Genomic DNA, 17823 nt, shown 5'->3' on the forward strand with positions numbered 1-17823 from the left:
TATCACCCTCTCAGGAATGCAATATTTATATATTGTTATTAATCTGGCGGCAGGCCCCTTTAATCACAAATCGTAAATAAAACACTAGAAAGTTTGTTGTTTTTATTTTTATACATGTCCAAAATATATAAGATGTAATTGTGTTTGAATGTGTTGTGTTTTAATGTCCAAAAGCAAAATATTTCTGAAAGAAAACAAGTCATATCTAAATAGCTTTTTTTGCACCCGGTTACGGTTATGAAATGTTATTATTTTAGTTTCATGCCTGTTTTTGCAATAACTCAATAGGTTACAGTGTTTATATGTTCTTTGAAAACTTTAATACATTATACATTGAAAATAATGTAACTGTACAAATGTTCTGTTAAAAAAATATGTTTTGTTTTATTTAAAGATATGTTATGTCTATAATGTCAAAGGCTGGTGTATGTAGATATAGCATAATATAATATAACACATTACCTTCCGGTGGATATTGAGACCGTTTTCGTATTTGGTGGTCAAAAATGAAAAAAATCGCATGTCAATGATTATAGCTGTTGATCGATAAAAGTATCCGCATGACGCTATTGTTGGACTATTCCACTGCGAATGTTAACTTAATTTATTCTTTCTACTTAACTAAGAAACTTAAGAACAGATTAAAAAGCTACCTGCCGTTGCTAATTTTAATACGGGATCGGGAATAAAGTGTTTACAAATGTTTTTGGATGCTGTACCCGTACTAACCTGCTCTCTGCGAGTAACATCCAGCATCTCTACATGAAGTGGAGGACAAATGATTTTAAACACGACCTCTTCTATGTAACAGTGTCGGAGAATGTTTGCCCTGCCCGAGGATCAAACTCACGAACTCATCAAGATCCAAGGACCTGCTTTCTCCAGTAGAGATCAGAGAAAATAACATGTTCTCTAACCAGTTCAAGGCAGAATTGTCTATGGTATGCTGTTATTGAAATAAGAAGATGTTTAATTAGGAATAGGTATTTTACATTATTGTAAAACAAAATTAAACAATGTTGTTACACTGTATGTAACCTGGTAGAAATAAAAACGACTATATTTTTTGTTGTTGTTTTACAGGTATTTAAAATTGGTGTAAAATAAATTCCCTCTTCCCACGTTTTTATAGTAGATCTCTAATCTATAATCCTGTTATGAAATGAAATGAATTGTAAAAACTAAGGTATTCCGAAAGTTTAATAACATTTCATTTACAATGCAAAACTGTTATTTTTTTCTAATTTAGGGACTCATAATAAATCATTAACCAAATGTAGTTATATTATTCAAAAGAAACATATTACAATAGGGAACTGCACGTCGAAACGTTCTTTCTTTATTTTTTACTACGGAATCCAGTCGTCGAATTTTGATATTAATACTTATACATTTATTTCAGCAATATTTTGAAGAAGATGGTTCCGACATTCATCATCGTGCTTACGACTTTCATCATCGTGCTTCCGACTTGCGATGATAAAAGACGAAACTACGATGTTGAAAGTCGAAAGTACGATGATGAATGTCGAAAGCACAATGATGAATAACACGAAACCACGATGGAGAAAACGCGAAATGATATCGCGTGTTCATCATCGTAACTTTCACTATCTTAGTTTCGAGTTTTCACCATCGTGATTCCGACTTTCACCATTGTGTTTTCGACTGTCATCATTGTAGTTTCGTGATTCTGACTTTGAAATATGGTGTTCAGAAATATAAATATCGATGGTTCAACACCGTAAATAACAGCAAAAGTAATGATAAAAAATGTTGTAACTTGCAAAAAATGCAAGTTCATGAAATCTTCACTTGCAACTTGAAATGCAGTTGCATTTCACTATGCAAGCTTAAATTCGAAACACGGGGCTGCTTCTTCTGTTTATTGCATTGATGATTAAATTCGTGCATATCTTCTAAATGACTAGGGTGTTATCATTTGAAGTTTACTCTCGTTTCTAAAAAAGTCAACTGGTAAGTCACAAGATGTACTCGAGAGTCGTCCATAGCTGAGAGCAGAATAATTCCAAATCATAATCTGGCACATCAATAATTTTTTTTCCAACACAAATAGAACTCGCGGGAAGATCGCAAGAACCTGAAGCTATGCCAAGCACATTCGATTCGAGAAGATAATCGGTTTAATGGCAGCTGTCCTTCTCTAATCTAAAACCTATGACTAATTAAATTAAGAAAATAGAAAATATTCACATTTTCTTCCAAATTCAATTATTTTTAGGCGATAATGGCCAGTAATTATCGACAATTAGCGTGTCACCTCGTGTCAATTTTGTTGCTCACAGTTTGATCTCGGTTAAAGATAATACTCTATATCTAATTAGTAGCATACTATTTGTGATTTTTTATATTTCTGTCATCAAAATACTATTAAATTTATACGAAATTTATTGTGTTTGAAAGTAATATAAACCACTCGATCTTTTACGGAACGTAACGGCAATCTTAGATTTTAGCGTAGACAGTAAGCGCGGAGAGTAGCTTCCCTTACTAAAATGGCGAAAATTGTAAACAAACTTGTTTTGAAGTTGGAAAATTATCTGTAACAATTTGTTGTACAATAAACCTCGCCGGAGTTTTAGATTGCTAAGAAGACCATTGGTATTGCGAAGGCAAATGCATAAAATAATAAATAGAAAACCGAAAAAGAAATGGGCCTAAAGGCTAAACTAGTCAGTAGTTTGAAAAATATATATACTGCCTGCACCTCCGATCAGCGGTCACCTGGCTTAAGCGGCAAAATTGCCTGCTTTCCCTTGCTGGCTGCTTAAGACAGGTTAGACTGTATTACCATAATGTTCTTAAATATGCAACAAAAATGTTATTTTGCTGCGGAAGCTATTAGGCAAATTTCTGAAGTTCTTATCGGAATGATCAAGAAACTGAATGAAATTTACAAGAATACCCTTTGAAAGCATAGATCACAAAAAAAAAAAAAAAAAAAAAGATTATGGAAGGCTCGATTTAATTGACTGTTTATTAGAGGTAATGAAATTAGCAAAACGTAATTGATGCCAAAGAATTGTTTAATATTTAAAAGACATTACATTCCTTAATTTGAAATTGGTAAAATAGTAACAGTAATTATGAAGGTAATACAGTTGTAGTGTCACTCTGAATGAGGATATGACGTTAGTGTAATTTACACTTATGTTTAACAACAGTAAGTAAAGGATAATGCTTAGTGACTGTATTTAAGGTAGAGTGATCGTTTAGCGTCGTGCTATTAGCAAATATCCTCTTTCATTCGTGACATTTCAGTTTCATTAGCGAGCTTTACTTATAAGTTAGTCAAACTAAACAAAACAATTTTGCTGGGATACTTTTCCGTAAAAAGTACAAAGAAAGACGATATGAACGTCATTTCGTATAATGATGTTTATTTATTTTTCTTCTTTTCTGTTTTATTTGTCAGTTTTCAAACAACGTTATCTGTTGTTTTTAAAAAGTTTCGTCGAGATTTGGAACTTGATGGCTTCCGATGTGTAGCAGACGACATCATTTTTCAAGCAGAAAATATTTCAACACCCGTTGAATGTTCTAAGATTTGCTACAAGAATAAAATGTGTCGTGCATTCTTTCATCAACCGGATTTATTCACATGTATCGGCTGTGGTGGGACCTGCAATGGCGTCGATGTCCTAAATGGCTCGACATGCTTTGTACAGGATGGTAAGCTTTAACTCTTTAATAAGATGCGGTTTGTGTTTTCTATTTTTAAATTTATTCACATTCTGTGAAATCAGTTTATTCCGACGGGAGAAAAGTTTGTGGTTTATGCCAGGATAAATATGTTCTGGGATACTCGTGGGTAATAAATGTAAAGAGAAAAGTAAATTGAAATTTTATCCATTCTTTAAATTTTGATTTAAACAACTATCACAGGCTCTAAAAATGAAAATGTATATAAAATTTATATGTTTCCTGTACCAATCTAGCATCTGTCCTTTTTCTTTTACTTCAAATCAAACCGAAGCGAAAAAGGTGCCTAGTTGCGGCATTATGGACCAAGTTCTGTGGTTAAGCATTTCTCGCCGACGCGTTTAAGGCAAGCGGCAATTATATTTTTGCCATATTCGCCCCTGAACATTTTATCTTGGTATTTGTGTACAACTTAACTGCTTTACGTAACGCTAAATGGTCGCAATGATGACTTTTTTGCATAGCGTATAATTCCTTGGTTGTTCAGCTCACCAGACAAGTACTATTACAGCTTGAAACTCAGACATAGAATGTTGAAGTAGTTAAGCCAAGTATTATATTAGTTGTTGAAATCACCTGATAATATTTACTTGCAGATATGGCATGTCCTCGAAGCTGGAAACAGCACAGACTCTGCTGTTATTTCTTCAGTTCCGATAAAAAATCATGGACAAATGCTTTGGTATGTTGTAAAGTTAAGAAACAAGAAATATTCTCCTAATGATCAGTGTTATTAGTTAATAAAATCTGTAACACGATCGACCGTTATTCTACACTATAAATTTATGCAATAGCAAAAAGGCATTCTTTCAATTTGTTTTATTTAAAATTGTCGCAGAGATAGAGGTAGTTGCTTTAAAGACAGTTGAAAGGCTACCCGGTCGTTCAGTGTCAATCGCCTTTGCAATGATTTCCTCGTACAGTAAAGAGACATCCTCCACTGCAAATATTTTAGCAGAGTTTTGCCAAATTGCTGCAATTAGCATTGATTCGTGTAGTTATAAAGCCATGTGACTTTCAGTAACAGTGATTGAAGTATCTTAAGAGAAGGTAATCTCTGTGGAGAGGTTTATTCATATAACTCAACAATGTTTAAAAGTAGCTGCAGAGGACTGAAAAATTTAATCTAGTTAAACCTTAAATTCCACAAATATTTACAGGAGGCATGTAGAGAAAAGGGTGGAGATCTTGTCGAGGTTAACGACGTCAAAGAACACAACTTCTTGATATCAACGGCCCCGTATCTGTTTTTGGATGGAGGTAAGCATATAGGATATTATACGACTAATAATAACAGTTTTGAACCATTGAACTCGCACTCGAATATTATATTCTTTATTTAACAGTCAAATGCCCCGTGTGAGTTGCAGAACAAATTATTTAAGTTAAATTACCTTACTGACAGAGTACCGAATTTGAGACCATTAAAATACGTGAAGTGATGTGCTCGGTATTGTGAGATACTGTTGTCAGACAAGTTTCTGTAATGATTACGCTCCTGTCGTGCGAAGTCTACTATAACTGATCATATAAGACGCTTGTTAATATTAAATTTACCGGCGCATTTATTCGTAAACATAATTTTAAATTTGGATTACCTTCTATGGGTTGAGATTCTAGCTGTGTTTAAGGTACATAAGAGATCTAGTCGTCCTGCATCATGTGGCTTCGATTCTTTAATCCGGTCTTAAAGTGCTTGTTTCATTACTGATATCAATGTTAAAGAAGGCAAATATTTCTTTTATTTCACAGTCGAAGGGTACTGGATCGGTCTGACAGACAAGGAAAGAAATGACACATTTGTCTGGATATCATCTGGACAGATTCCTTCTTTTACCATGTGGAGTCCTACCGAGCCATCCCATCGTTGGGAAGATTTTGACGAAGATTGTGCGTTTTATAATGCCACCGATTATAAAAGAGTATGGAACGATGTAAGCTGTGAAGAAGAACTGAACTACATCTGCGAACGTAGACAAGGTGTGTGTTAAAATATGTTTACTTGATACATTATTGTATAAGGTTTATGTGCTGTTTTTTTTCCAAGGTCACATCTTAGTCACCCATTATCTCTCCCATAAAAGAACGTGTTGTATATTCTAGATTAAACCTGATGTTATTATTGTTTCAAGTTGCGTTTTAGTAAAATTGTGTTAATTAGGAGAAATCTCTCTTTTATATGAAATACCGTTGAAAACTAATAAACAGAACATAAATCTTGTGTATCATTTTTTTTCAGTTGACGTGTAGTTTTGAAGGGAACGACAGAAGAAGAATAAAGGATTTATCAGTCAAATCAAAATAGAAACTGCACTTGGACCGTTATATTCAGTTCTTCTTACTGTTTTACTATATGTAAATTAAGGTATTGAACCCCTAATAGTAATGTTTAAAAAATAGCATTTGCTTGGTATATTCTTAAAGTTGACAATGTTTCACACTGTATTGCAAATTTTAAACAACTTTTACCTTGCCGTTTTTTGTAAATTTTGTATAATGTATGGTATTTCCTCACGCTCAAGAAGAGACAAAATTCAGTGTGATGGCCACTATCTAAAACGTCTGCAGAGAATTCATTACAGCATTAATTTTGATAAAAGAAACATCAAACTATTGTTAAACAATTATAAAACACAAAATAAAACTGTAAAATTATTTTTTTTCTAGGGTGCTTCAAGTAAACAGATTTAATGAGACAGAATTCTAACTCCAACGTTGAAAAATTAAGGTCGAATCCTGTGGGTCTGTTTTGAATTTTGCTCACTTCATTCAAAAATAACCTTGGGGCAATAGTAAAACCTACCTGCATTTCTTCCACAATATGTAATCTACAGAATGAAGGTAAAATAGAGAACTTTTACCGCATGTAACATGTCCAGAAATGAGACCGTGTTTTGAACAGTATTGTCCCTTGATTATTAAGCCAAATTGATTGCTCCCCTTTATACCATTTTAACAATCTTGATAGTCTTGACACACTACACTGGTTTTACGCTTATAGGGGTATTGCATCGACCCGGAATGAAAATGAATCTAAAGAATGAAGGCAAAATAGAGAACTTTTACCGCACGTAGGCTCAGTAATTTTAAAGATGTCTAACTTTACCCCTCCTGATTCAGAAGTAAATTCACATTGAACATAAAAAATCGCTTATAAAATGAAAATTTTCCTCCTTTGTACAATACATCCATAATAAGTCTTGAAAGAAGTAAAAACTTACTAGAAAACAGGTAAACATGGAGAAAAAAAATTGGTCTCAGTGGGGTTTGAACCTATGCCTCCCTGAAAATTTCAGTCGAAGTAGGTTTATGGTAGGAATTGAATACTCTTCAAAAAGGAGATACTCTATTACGGGTTCAATACCTTAAGTTAAATTTTATTATTAATTTTATTACAAAAAAAAAAAAAAAAAAAAAAAAAAAAAAAAAACAGACATCAGACAATGCTGTGAACTTCTGTTATTAACCCTTTGTTTATCAAGTCTTTGGTTATTACACAATCTGTTGTTACTTACGGGAGTGTCTTGCAAAATGTAAAAGGCAAATGATTACATGTATATAAATTCCGTTAAAAAATTAGACTTGCATTTCGTGTCTTCTTAGAGAGGTTGGGACTCCTTGCATGATTTAACAGCATCTGTTGAACACGGAACAAGATGGCTACTTGCATGATTTAACAGCATCTGTAGAACACGGAACAAGATGGCTACTTGCATGATTTAACAGCATCTGTAGAACACGGAACAAGATGGCTACTTGCATGATTTAACAGCATCTGTAGAACACGGAACAAGTGTTTATTTTAGCTAGTACAAACATTTTGCGAAGGATACCTTCTTGAAGATATGCAAAACCATTCAATAGCTAGGTTTACTAATTACAGATAATAATTGGTCGGAATATAAAAACGGAAAGTTCGGTAATTTACTCATGTCGCATAATATTATATGTTGTAATAACCGTAAGCATTATGTTTGTTTGTATGTATGTATGTATGTATGTATGTCTGTAGGTAGGTAGGTAGGTAGGTATGTATGTATGTATCATTGTATGTATGTATGAATGTATCTGTCTTTCTGTCTGTCTGCCAGTACGTACATATGTATGTGTTTGTGTGTATACATATAAAAAAATAATGTTACTTCTGATGTTTGTTTTATTACCGACATGACAATTTTTGAAAATCATGATTTTTTTTTAAAGATAATGTGTATTGAAATTATTGTTGTTACGGGAAGAGGGGTGCAGTTTATTAGGAAAAAATACAGGAAGTGTTTCTTTCTCTTACTTAATATGTGATATATTTTATGAATATACAAGAAAGGTCTTTTTTATTGAAATTATTTATTTGGAAACAATTTATATGAGCGTTTAAGATGATTATATTTTATTAAAACTGACACTGATCAAAACAGCTAACCAAATATCATATGATATAAAGTGACAATTTATAGATTGATTTCAGAAAATATAGACAAGAGGCTAGACCAAGTAGTTAATCCAGTCACAAATACAAGGGATATTTTTATAAAATGAGATAAGGGAAAAGTACGTAGATGTTAGACATTGGAACTAATTTCATTAACTATCAAACACTCTGAACTATATTTGAATGAAGGAACAGTTATTTGAGAGAGAGTTTTAAGTATTGTTACATGCTTATTGTGTTGTACATGTGATTTCGTAAAAATAGCAATCACAAAACCTAATCTTCAACATTGATTTGTATGAGGACATGTAATGTCAGAAAATAAAGGAGTTAGGTAATTTATTTACTACATGGTGTAATTTTTACCACGTAATGTAATTAGTAAGTTTTTCTTACCACATTTTCGAAAGTATAATGGGTCCACATAAAATACATGCGTAACATCCTGTTTCTAACACAATTTAGAACATGACATATATTTGTTTCTTTTATGACTTTTTCAGGTAAGACATATTTTTTATAATATCTGCAATTTATTAAAGATTAGGTTTTGGGTGAAAATTCTGTTTTCATTTTTCTAAAACAAATATATTGTATTTGAATGAAATCAAATAAGTAACTTTGAAGGTTACAGAAACATTCATTTTAACTTGTAGCTAAAGAAAAAGATCCCGAGAAATTTATCTGACTTGGGTAACATTTAGATTCAATGATGATTAAGCATTAAATGTTGTATAATAATGATTTATTGTGACGAAATAATATGGCATTTAAAACTTGACATCTATTCGTTTCTTTAATGGTTTGTTTCAGAATTAAAACATCGAAAACAGTGTCTTTTTATTCTTCTTTTCAAGCTCACTTTCCCCCGTTAGATATTAGTTACAACTTTACGACCTTATCAAGGCCGCAATCGGAACAGCTTACTTCAAGCTTTCAAAAATGTCGTAATACCACCAAAACTTAACGTGAACCATATCCATACTCCACTAAGATTTACATGAACCATATCCGTATCTCAATCATTTCCATACACAACCAAAACCATATATCAGTCAGATAACTCTAAAATCAGCTACATGTATATGCATACAGCGACCATATAATTTAACAAACTTCACTCGCGCATTTCACAAAATGCGACCTGGGCATACAAAAAAAACAATATGTGACCTGGGAATATAACCAAAAAGCTATTACCCGCACATAGAAATAATGCGACCTGGGCACATAACCCGGAAGGTATCACCCGCGCATGCCAAAAAAAAAAAAATACAAGCACGACCTGGGCATATAACCGAAAGGCTATTACCCGCGTACTGCACAATAAGCGACCTGGGCACATAACTGAAAAAGCTATCAACTGCGCATTTCTCAGTTATAAATATATAGGCAATATTCCTTAATATGGTGCGACCTGGGCACATAACCCGAAAGTTATTACCCGCGCAAATCAAAATAATACAAGTACGACCTGGGCATATAACCTAAAGACTATTACCCGCGCACTGTACAATATGCGACCTGGGCACATAACTGCAAAAGCTATTACCCGCGCGATGAAAAATTTACATACAAAATTATCAAAATGCGATCTGGACATATAACCCAAAAGATTATTACCCACGCCAATTCAATTATGCGAATAGTTCACCATATAAAATGCAAACACTGATCTACTTAATGTTACATTTTTAATACGGACAAAGAGGAATGTAAGTTATAAGAGATACTATCGAAAGCAAGAAAACATAACCCGAGAATATTAAAATGTAGTAATCCAGGGAGACAACTTTGCATCTTTTGCGGAGCATTTGAAAATTCAGGATAAGCTGAAAAGAGTTATCACCATTTTAATAACTTTTGATAATTGACACATAAAACATTAAAATGAAGTAAAATGAATTGATCTGGTGCGAAGTAAATAAAAATAAAAATATAAAAATGAAGTAAAATGAATTGGTGAATAAAAAGAATAATATAAAACACGTGTAGCCAGTTTTAAATGAACAAATTTAATGAAATATTCCATTATTTTATCATGGACCGTATATAACAGGGAATGACAGCAGCCATTAGCAAGACGCAAAAGAAACCAAGAATAAATTTATTAATGACTGATGATAATATCATCATTTCGTTGGCAGTTAGCGTCCGACCATATACGTCTGTCATACTCACTACAACTGAATGATCAGTATAAATGAAAACTACAACACAGTTTAGTGGGAAAAGGCCACGACTTTATTTAAAGATTTCTCATGGCAACTGGCAAGGTGAGATAATGTTTAAAATGCACATACTATACAAACAGCTAAAGATGTACATTAAAAATAACCTAATTTCATTTGCCCCAGCGACACTGCAAAGGTACAAACAAAATACATTAAATAAATAGAAATAAAATTTGAATCAATCGAAAGAACAATTATCCCCCGCAATGGCTGCAAAAGGGCGTAAAACTATTAGTAATAAACATTACGAAAGAACCAATTCGATTTTGATCATTATTTTCCGTCTTTCATTATGAATCATCTTGCCTAGTGCCATACCTGAAATGCACTTATGTGTGTTGAAAGGCCACTAAAATTATTATTTTATATACTTATATATATGTTATGAATAAATTAAACTGCTTAATAAAATAATAATTGCCCCAAGGTTAATACAGACGTTACTTTTATCATATCAAAGTAGAAATCTATTTAAGGTTTAGCAGTATATCAGAAAACCATAGAAATATTTGGTGAACGAACAACGTCTTTATAAACAACCCATCTATCAAATACATTTTTTTTACAGGTCTGTTCCGTAGAATTGGATACTTAAATATTCTAAAAGATTTGTCCCCCTACAAAAGTAATGCCATTTGAACATAAATGAAATTAAACAACAGTCAAACACGATGTTTATTTAACCTAGTCATGTAAATATGAAGCACTCGTACATTGCTGTAAATGCACCAAAGGAAGATAAGTAACAGTATTTTTTTATAAAAACAATGATGAGGTTTTAAAGGCACTGAGCTGACCAAAGTAAGGCCGCTTCATGCAGGCCCCGTTCGAAACCCAACACACACATATATATATGAGTAAACTGACGATGGATTTATAGAATGAAAATTGTTTTATATGCTACATTTAATTTTTGTGTAAAACAATCATTACTTTCTATGATTTGATGATGTTTAAAATTTTTGAAGTAGATATTAAACATACGTTTATGTTTCTCATTGATATACTTTCCAATTTTTCATACAGATCCCAAAGCATTTTAGTGTCCTCATGGAGGTAAGCCCCTTTAATGCGGCAAACCAAAGATGGTCATGATAATGTTTCAATAATCAGCTATATAGATAAAATGTATGTATCGGGGGCGATCCGTCCTGGACAGTTATTACGATTTGTTTATATGTATATAAACATGTATATAAGATACTTGCCTTTTCTAAAATAGAGATGTTTCACTGCAATAAGTGGCTGCAGATACATGTACAAATCATCCTGATAAATGAATGCTCATCTAGATTTTGATCGGACGTCCATCAACACAACAGGTATACAACACATAACTATAGACAATCACTGGAACCGTGGCGACAGCAAGAAATTTTTGAACCGTTGTGCCAATCGATGGAATCTGTGATGACAATTATTTAGCCAATGCCACTGAAAAATATTAATAAAACAGCAGCACAACGGATGTAAGATTATGGTATTGGTCTAATATGTGATACTCCTTGGAAAAAACAAAACTCGTGAAGAGAGAAGCATTTGTAAGGTGGCTAGAAAATACAATCTGGCTGTAAGACATGCGTGTAATTACCCATATCATTTCTGATACCTTATAACAACGACTATTTGTTTTACAAATTTAACATTTAATGTTGACCTGGATGTATTATCCCTAAATTAGTACGAAACAAAAAAGAAAGAGTTGAACGTTAAAGACTATCTATGACAATTCGTTTGAGCACTAACAGAACAGGTCAAGATAACATGTTATGCCCGAATCATGCAAAAAAATAATATCAAATAAACAGGAGTCCAAATTGCCATGCCACTATGTGCGGAACTCAAATTAGCTGTGAACAAAATTTACTTCTACGAATTTTGCTATTTTAACTAAAACCTACTTGTTCAAAGGACAAAAGGATACAGTACACTTGTACTGCGCATACAGTTTTATGCAAACACAGACCTGCACTGACCAAACAGACGGATATGCTTCAAGGGGGTCCTCTTTGGTGTGGCCCTGGTTGTTAGAGGTTTAGCAAAGACATCTTTTTTTTAATCATTTAAATTTTATTTTACTTTTTTTGCAACTCTCGACGCTTGGGGACGGCCGATGAGAAGCTTACTTTACCTTGAAGTATATAAGCACAAGTCTGTTAAGGGAAGCCGACAGAGACGACACTTCAGCCAACATTTTTTATAGTCAAGGCTGCCTCTGACAGTTAAAGGGTTTTATTTTTACTTATTTTATTTATTCTATTTTACCCCTTAATCCAATATAAACCATGTACTTGTGCCCCCACAACAAAAGCACATAGCTGCACAGATTATGAACACGTGGCTGCCGGCATATTATCTGCCAAACCAGGGATATAAACTAGCTAATTTCCTTTAGGGTCCAGACTGTCCAAAAATAAATGTTAAACATTGGGTATATTGGGCATTTTATCCAACAATTTAGGGACCCACCCAAAAATCTAGGGGCCAATGGCTACTGGGCCCCTGCTTATTTATATCCCTGTTAACGCACGCTTACACGATTATAATCCGCCTATATATTTATCAGTACCTTTTTTTAAGCTGCCGTAACCACCGGCCGGCAGTATATCATTACATTTTTAAGCTGCCGTACCGTAACCACCGGGCGGCAGTAAATATAATTCTTTTTAACTAATAGCGCATATGGAAAAATAATTCTGCAACGAAGCATTCATGTGCTGACATTTCAGTCATTACACCAAAAGGCACAACAAAAGGTACAATAGCCCAATGCTTACGCTCACAGCGAGCGCCACTGTGAAACTTATAAAGAACGAAAAACAACTCACAGTGCCCCATTCATAATTTGCTGATATTTTTTTCACTTTTTTATTGATTAAAAATGAGCACAAATAAAATTAACTTGATAATTAGAAAACTAGTAGAATTAAAAAACTTATCTAACATAATCAGTGTTCAATGTCGGCCTTGAACCCGTGATCATTCACACTTCAATAGTTCTTCTATTATAATTACTTTTTTCAATTTGATAAGCTATCAACTGAGCTCGCCGGGTGCTCGTAGATCTTGTAAAAATAAAAATAAAACGGGCTAAAAATGAAAAATAATAGCTATTTGAATGCTTATACTTACCTTTACAATATAAACAATATTGCTTGTGCTTCAAATTAAACATGCAAGCAGCATTTTCAACAGCCCTGGCTGACCAGACATTATGTGTGTACACTCAAGCCTATAGTACTCATCGAAAATATCTCGACCCATACATGTATGACGCTATTTGGACAATTGTAAATAGCACTTGGTTTACAGTTCCCCCTTTGAGCTACGCCATTGACCTGCTGTCACTTTCGATCATTCTTAAAATATACGTTATATTCTTTCTATCACTGAATAGAATTTAATGAAGTTCTTAATTATAAATGTACTTCAGCCTAGCTTTTAACAGTGATAATTGAGTTTTAGCGGGAGCGGGACGACCATGTCCCTTGCCCGTCACCTGGGCTGCCCCCTCTGCTGATCACAGAGTATACTGAGTTTATATAGGATTATACAGGAAACACACAGAATGTAACGTAGCGTGGCCATTTAACACAACAAATCATAACCTTTTAACCAGTTTTATTTAACAAAGCAACAGTCTTTTTATTAACTTAAACATAACGTTTTTACGTAAATATTATCTAGTGAATGTGACCTTATCAGTCTAGCATTTCTCCCATCTCTCGCTCTCTAGCTCCCCCGATAATTATGTTTCAACAAATATATTTAACTAAGCAGTCTAGCCGCTATGTAAAATTACGCAATTCGCCGTGCCTTTTCCTTAACCATATTTACTTTGATCCCGGAAGTAAATGATATAAACAACTAAGTATACCTGCTTAACCCTTGGGCTACATGTCGTGCTGAGCTATTAAAGCTTAGAGTCTGTACACCAGAAATACTACATATCCAAATGCGGATATAAAACTGAATTAAAAGCCAGATTTATCACATTATGATATTTTCTTTCAAACTTTGATTAGAAACGTATAAGATAGTGAAACATATTTTGGTTGCAGAAAACCGTGATTCGTCGAATATCTTTATCATTATGAGGGAAGAGAGAAAATACATTCACTCTTTTGAGGTTCTAAGATCAATCCTGAATTAATTTTGGATTCCAGGTCACATGGTAGATGGAGACACCCAATATATACCCTAAAGTCGTTACTTACTCTCTCACTAACTCACTCACTCATTCAGACCAAAATTTATTCACGTTGAAACTAAGGCCAGACTATTTGTCTCACGGTTGTCATGCTGGAGCTAGAATATGATTTATCTTTTCTGCCACTGCCCACATACATGATATTCGCCACCTAACAATTATTTTACTAACTGATTGAAAACTGTTCATTTTATCTTAACATTACATTAAAATGATCCCAACCTCTCCTAAAGTACCGTTAAAACACAAACATTCAAATACATGACTTCCAGATATTAACATAATTTATACTGGTTTAATTTCATAATTATAACTAAATAGTGCAAAGCATGGTTAAAGTTACCAGGTTTCATTACTTTCTACAACATAATTCATTATTATTAGAATAGAAAGTAATAGAACAAATGGAAACTCTACAGTTCGCTCAACATGACAAAAAAAAAATGAAAATGTTGCAGGCTCGGTTTCTTGGACGGTTAAGTGGAAGAGCCGCATGCTACCATACCCTCGAGTGTTTAGGGTTATTTCTATATAAATTAGAACTGGTTACAAAGCCAAATTATAAACTCTTTGTACATCTTTTCACATTTAAAAAATTATATCTATTAATATACTGATTGCAAAAGTATTAATCTTTATTATATTTTTCTTGATTATATATTACTTAAACTCTTTGTACTTATCATATAATGTAAATAATTTTCAAACATGTCCCACAGATGTACAAAATCTCATGTATTAAAACTGCAAGGCAATATGCTGTATATGTGTCAGCAATAACAGAACTGATGTCTATAATCTACTGTATGGCCCATGTGGTACCACTTAACGGATGACCCTACTTATTAGATTGATCATAATCTTCCCAGTAACGTGAAATCCCGATTTAATGCTGGAAAAGGGATATTTTCAGGAACAGTGTACGTTGTGCATAGGACTACATAGATGAGATATGACTGGAAAAATATTACTAAACAAAAACACGAAATAAATCAAAATGAAACAAAACAGAAGATATTTTTGTTTCAGTAAATTATACGTATACAGTATCTCGTTACATGCATATATCAAATTTTACATATAAGAATTTCATGTCACATAATAAAAATCATGATCTTAAAGTAGATATAAAACATGTCGCATATTGTTATCAGATTTTTGCATAGAGAATCTATTATGCATTCACAGTATGAAAGCATACGTTGTACGTATTTATAGCTTATACAGTACTATTTGATACCCCGATAAAATTTTATATAAAGTCAAAGAAATATCAGCATTATCATGGAAAGAAAATATGAAATTCATGCGTGTAAGTTAAGTTAAGTAAAGTAAAGTGTTTGTTTATTATAGTGTTAACCCTACTGAAAACGCCAAGTTGGCTTATGAGACACCTACATTCACTGAACATATTACTTCCCGATTCGTTATTTTGTTTTTGAAAAAATAGAGACGTATTAAGTCATACGCTGTGTAACTTTTTTGTAGTCGATTAAATACAGCATGGGTCAATCTATGACATAAATATATTATGTTACCTATTATTTCATCGTAACTTATTTATATATTGTATTGCCCTGTTATATTTTATATCGAATTTGATAATCCATAAATATATAAAATATATGTATAATGCTATATCTGTTAGACTGAAGCTGAAAAAGCGAACTCTTTACAGAGATGATAATAATATATAAATAATAATGAATATATAGATAGAGGTGATACTTCGTTCAAGTAGGTATATAAATTGTTTTTCTTTGTTTTAAGTATTTGTTTAGATAAACATCTCTCACCCCCCCCCTCTCTCTCTCTCTCTCTTTCTCACTGATTGGTTGGTCTATATATATATATCTGTGTCCCTATATAAATTTTATATAAATTTTGATCAACCAATCACTTATAATCAAAGAGACCCACTTACCGGTTCCAAACACATTAGGCTAGTTGCATAGGGGTACCCCCAACCCCTAGACCATTGGTGAAGTGGTTAAAAACAGTTGGGTACCAAAAGATCCACTTTTTCACATCGCGGCCCGGCATTCGACTTCGGACGCAAATGTAGACTTTCATACTTGGTCTACTTTAAAGTATTTGATAAACAATATAAATAGAGAATATTAGGTTACTGTCTGATAAATTTAAATTATTAGGCGAGTTGAAGAAAATATATTAGGCGAGGCTCTGCCGAGCCTTATATTTTTTCGTAGACGAGCCTAATAAATTTAAATTTTTTCAGACAGTAATCTAATATTCTATTATCCTACCTGTTCAGAAAACTGGGGAAAAGTCGTTAAAAGAGCAACAGCGTGCAGACTTGACGTCATATAATATGACGTTTGCTAGTGTAATTCAGTTTGTGGAAAATTTAAAAAAGATGCAATAATTTTTTTCTTTCTGGATAAATACTTTTGATTTTACCACTTATTTTCTTAGTTAGAACATTTCCAATAAAATGATAACAGTTTCAATGAAAAATTCGGAAAAAAATTGTTTTCAAAATTTCCGGCTGAAGTGCTTGCTGTGAAAGTGAAAAATAGCAATAACTTTTTTGTTTCAGAATAAAAACCTTTGATTTGACCACTCATTTTCTAAGTTCAGACATCTCCAATTACAATGGTGATGATTTAAAAGCAAAATTTTGATAAATAAGTGATTTCAAAAATTCCCGCAAAAGTGATATCTTGACAATGACTAGATAAAGCAAAGTTTAATAGGCAGGCCGATATTGTGCTATATCTTATATGAGGGTAGGATAATACCATGTACATGTATAAACGATGATAATCTTACGATGCAAACATTTGCAAATCAGTCAAATATTCTGTTACAACTTTTTTAGGCATACACACGTCATTGCGAACTTATATTATTGCGAGCTCTGCCTTCTAGACACCAACAATGTTTTACTTCTTTCATTGAATAATTAAACGTAACAATAGTAATTTTGCAATGAAAAAAATTTTTTGTTAGTAGTGCGGAACTGCAATCGGATAAAAATGGCTTCGTTTTCTTTTCAAATTATCTTCCACTAATGAAAACCAGATCTTACATTTTCGGCTCCCGGCCTCCGTGGCCAAGTGGTTAAGGTCGCTGTAAATTTTGTTTTGTGATCCATGGCATGAACGCTACTTTACCGATTGTTCAGTGAAAATTTTAAGAAATTGTAGCTAAATTTGATTCTATAGTCGCTTACTGTACAACTTTTTGTAATAAAATTAACCTGT

At 33.0% G+C, this 17823-nt stretch overlaps 1 protein-coding gene across 1 annotated transcript; it reads left to right on the forward strand.

Moving 5' to 3' along the window:
• The first annotated feature begins 3584 nt into the window (after window positions 1-3584).
• Window positions 3585-5714, forward strand: LOC123555961 (perlucin-like protein). Its single transcript, XM_053547081.1, has 4 exons — window positions 3585-3693; window positions 4320-4405; window positions 4884-4983; window positions 5476-5714. Exons 1-4 carry the CDS (start codon window positions 3585-3587, stop codon window positions 5712-5714), a joined length of 534 nt encoding a protein of 177 aa, XP_053403056.1.
• Window positions 5715-17823: the final 12109 nt, after the last annotated feature.

This window comes from Mercenaria mercenaria, chromosome 7 (genome assembly GCF_021730395.1).
Source record: "Mercenaria mercenaria strain notata chromosome 7, MADL_Memer_1, whole genome shotgun sequence".
NCBI lineage: Eukaryota > Metazoa > Mollusca > Bivalvia > Venerida > Veneridae > Mercenaria > Mercenaria mercenaria.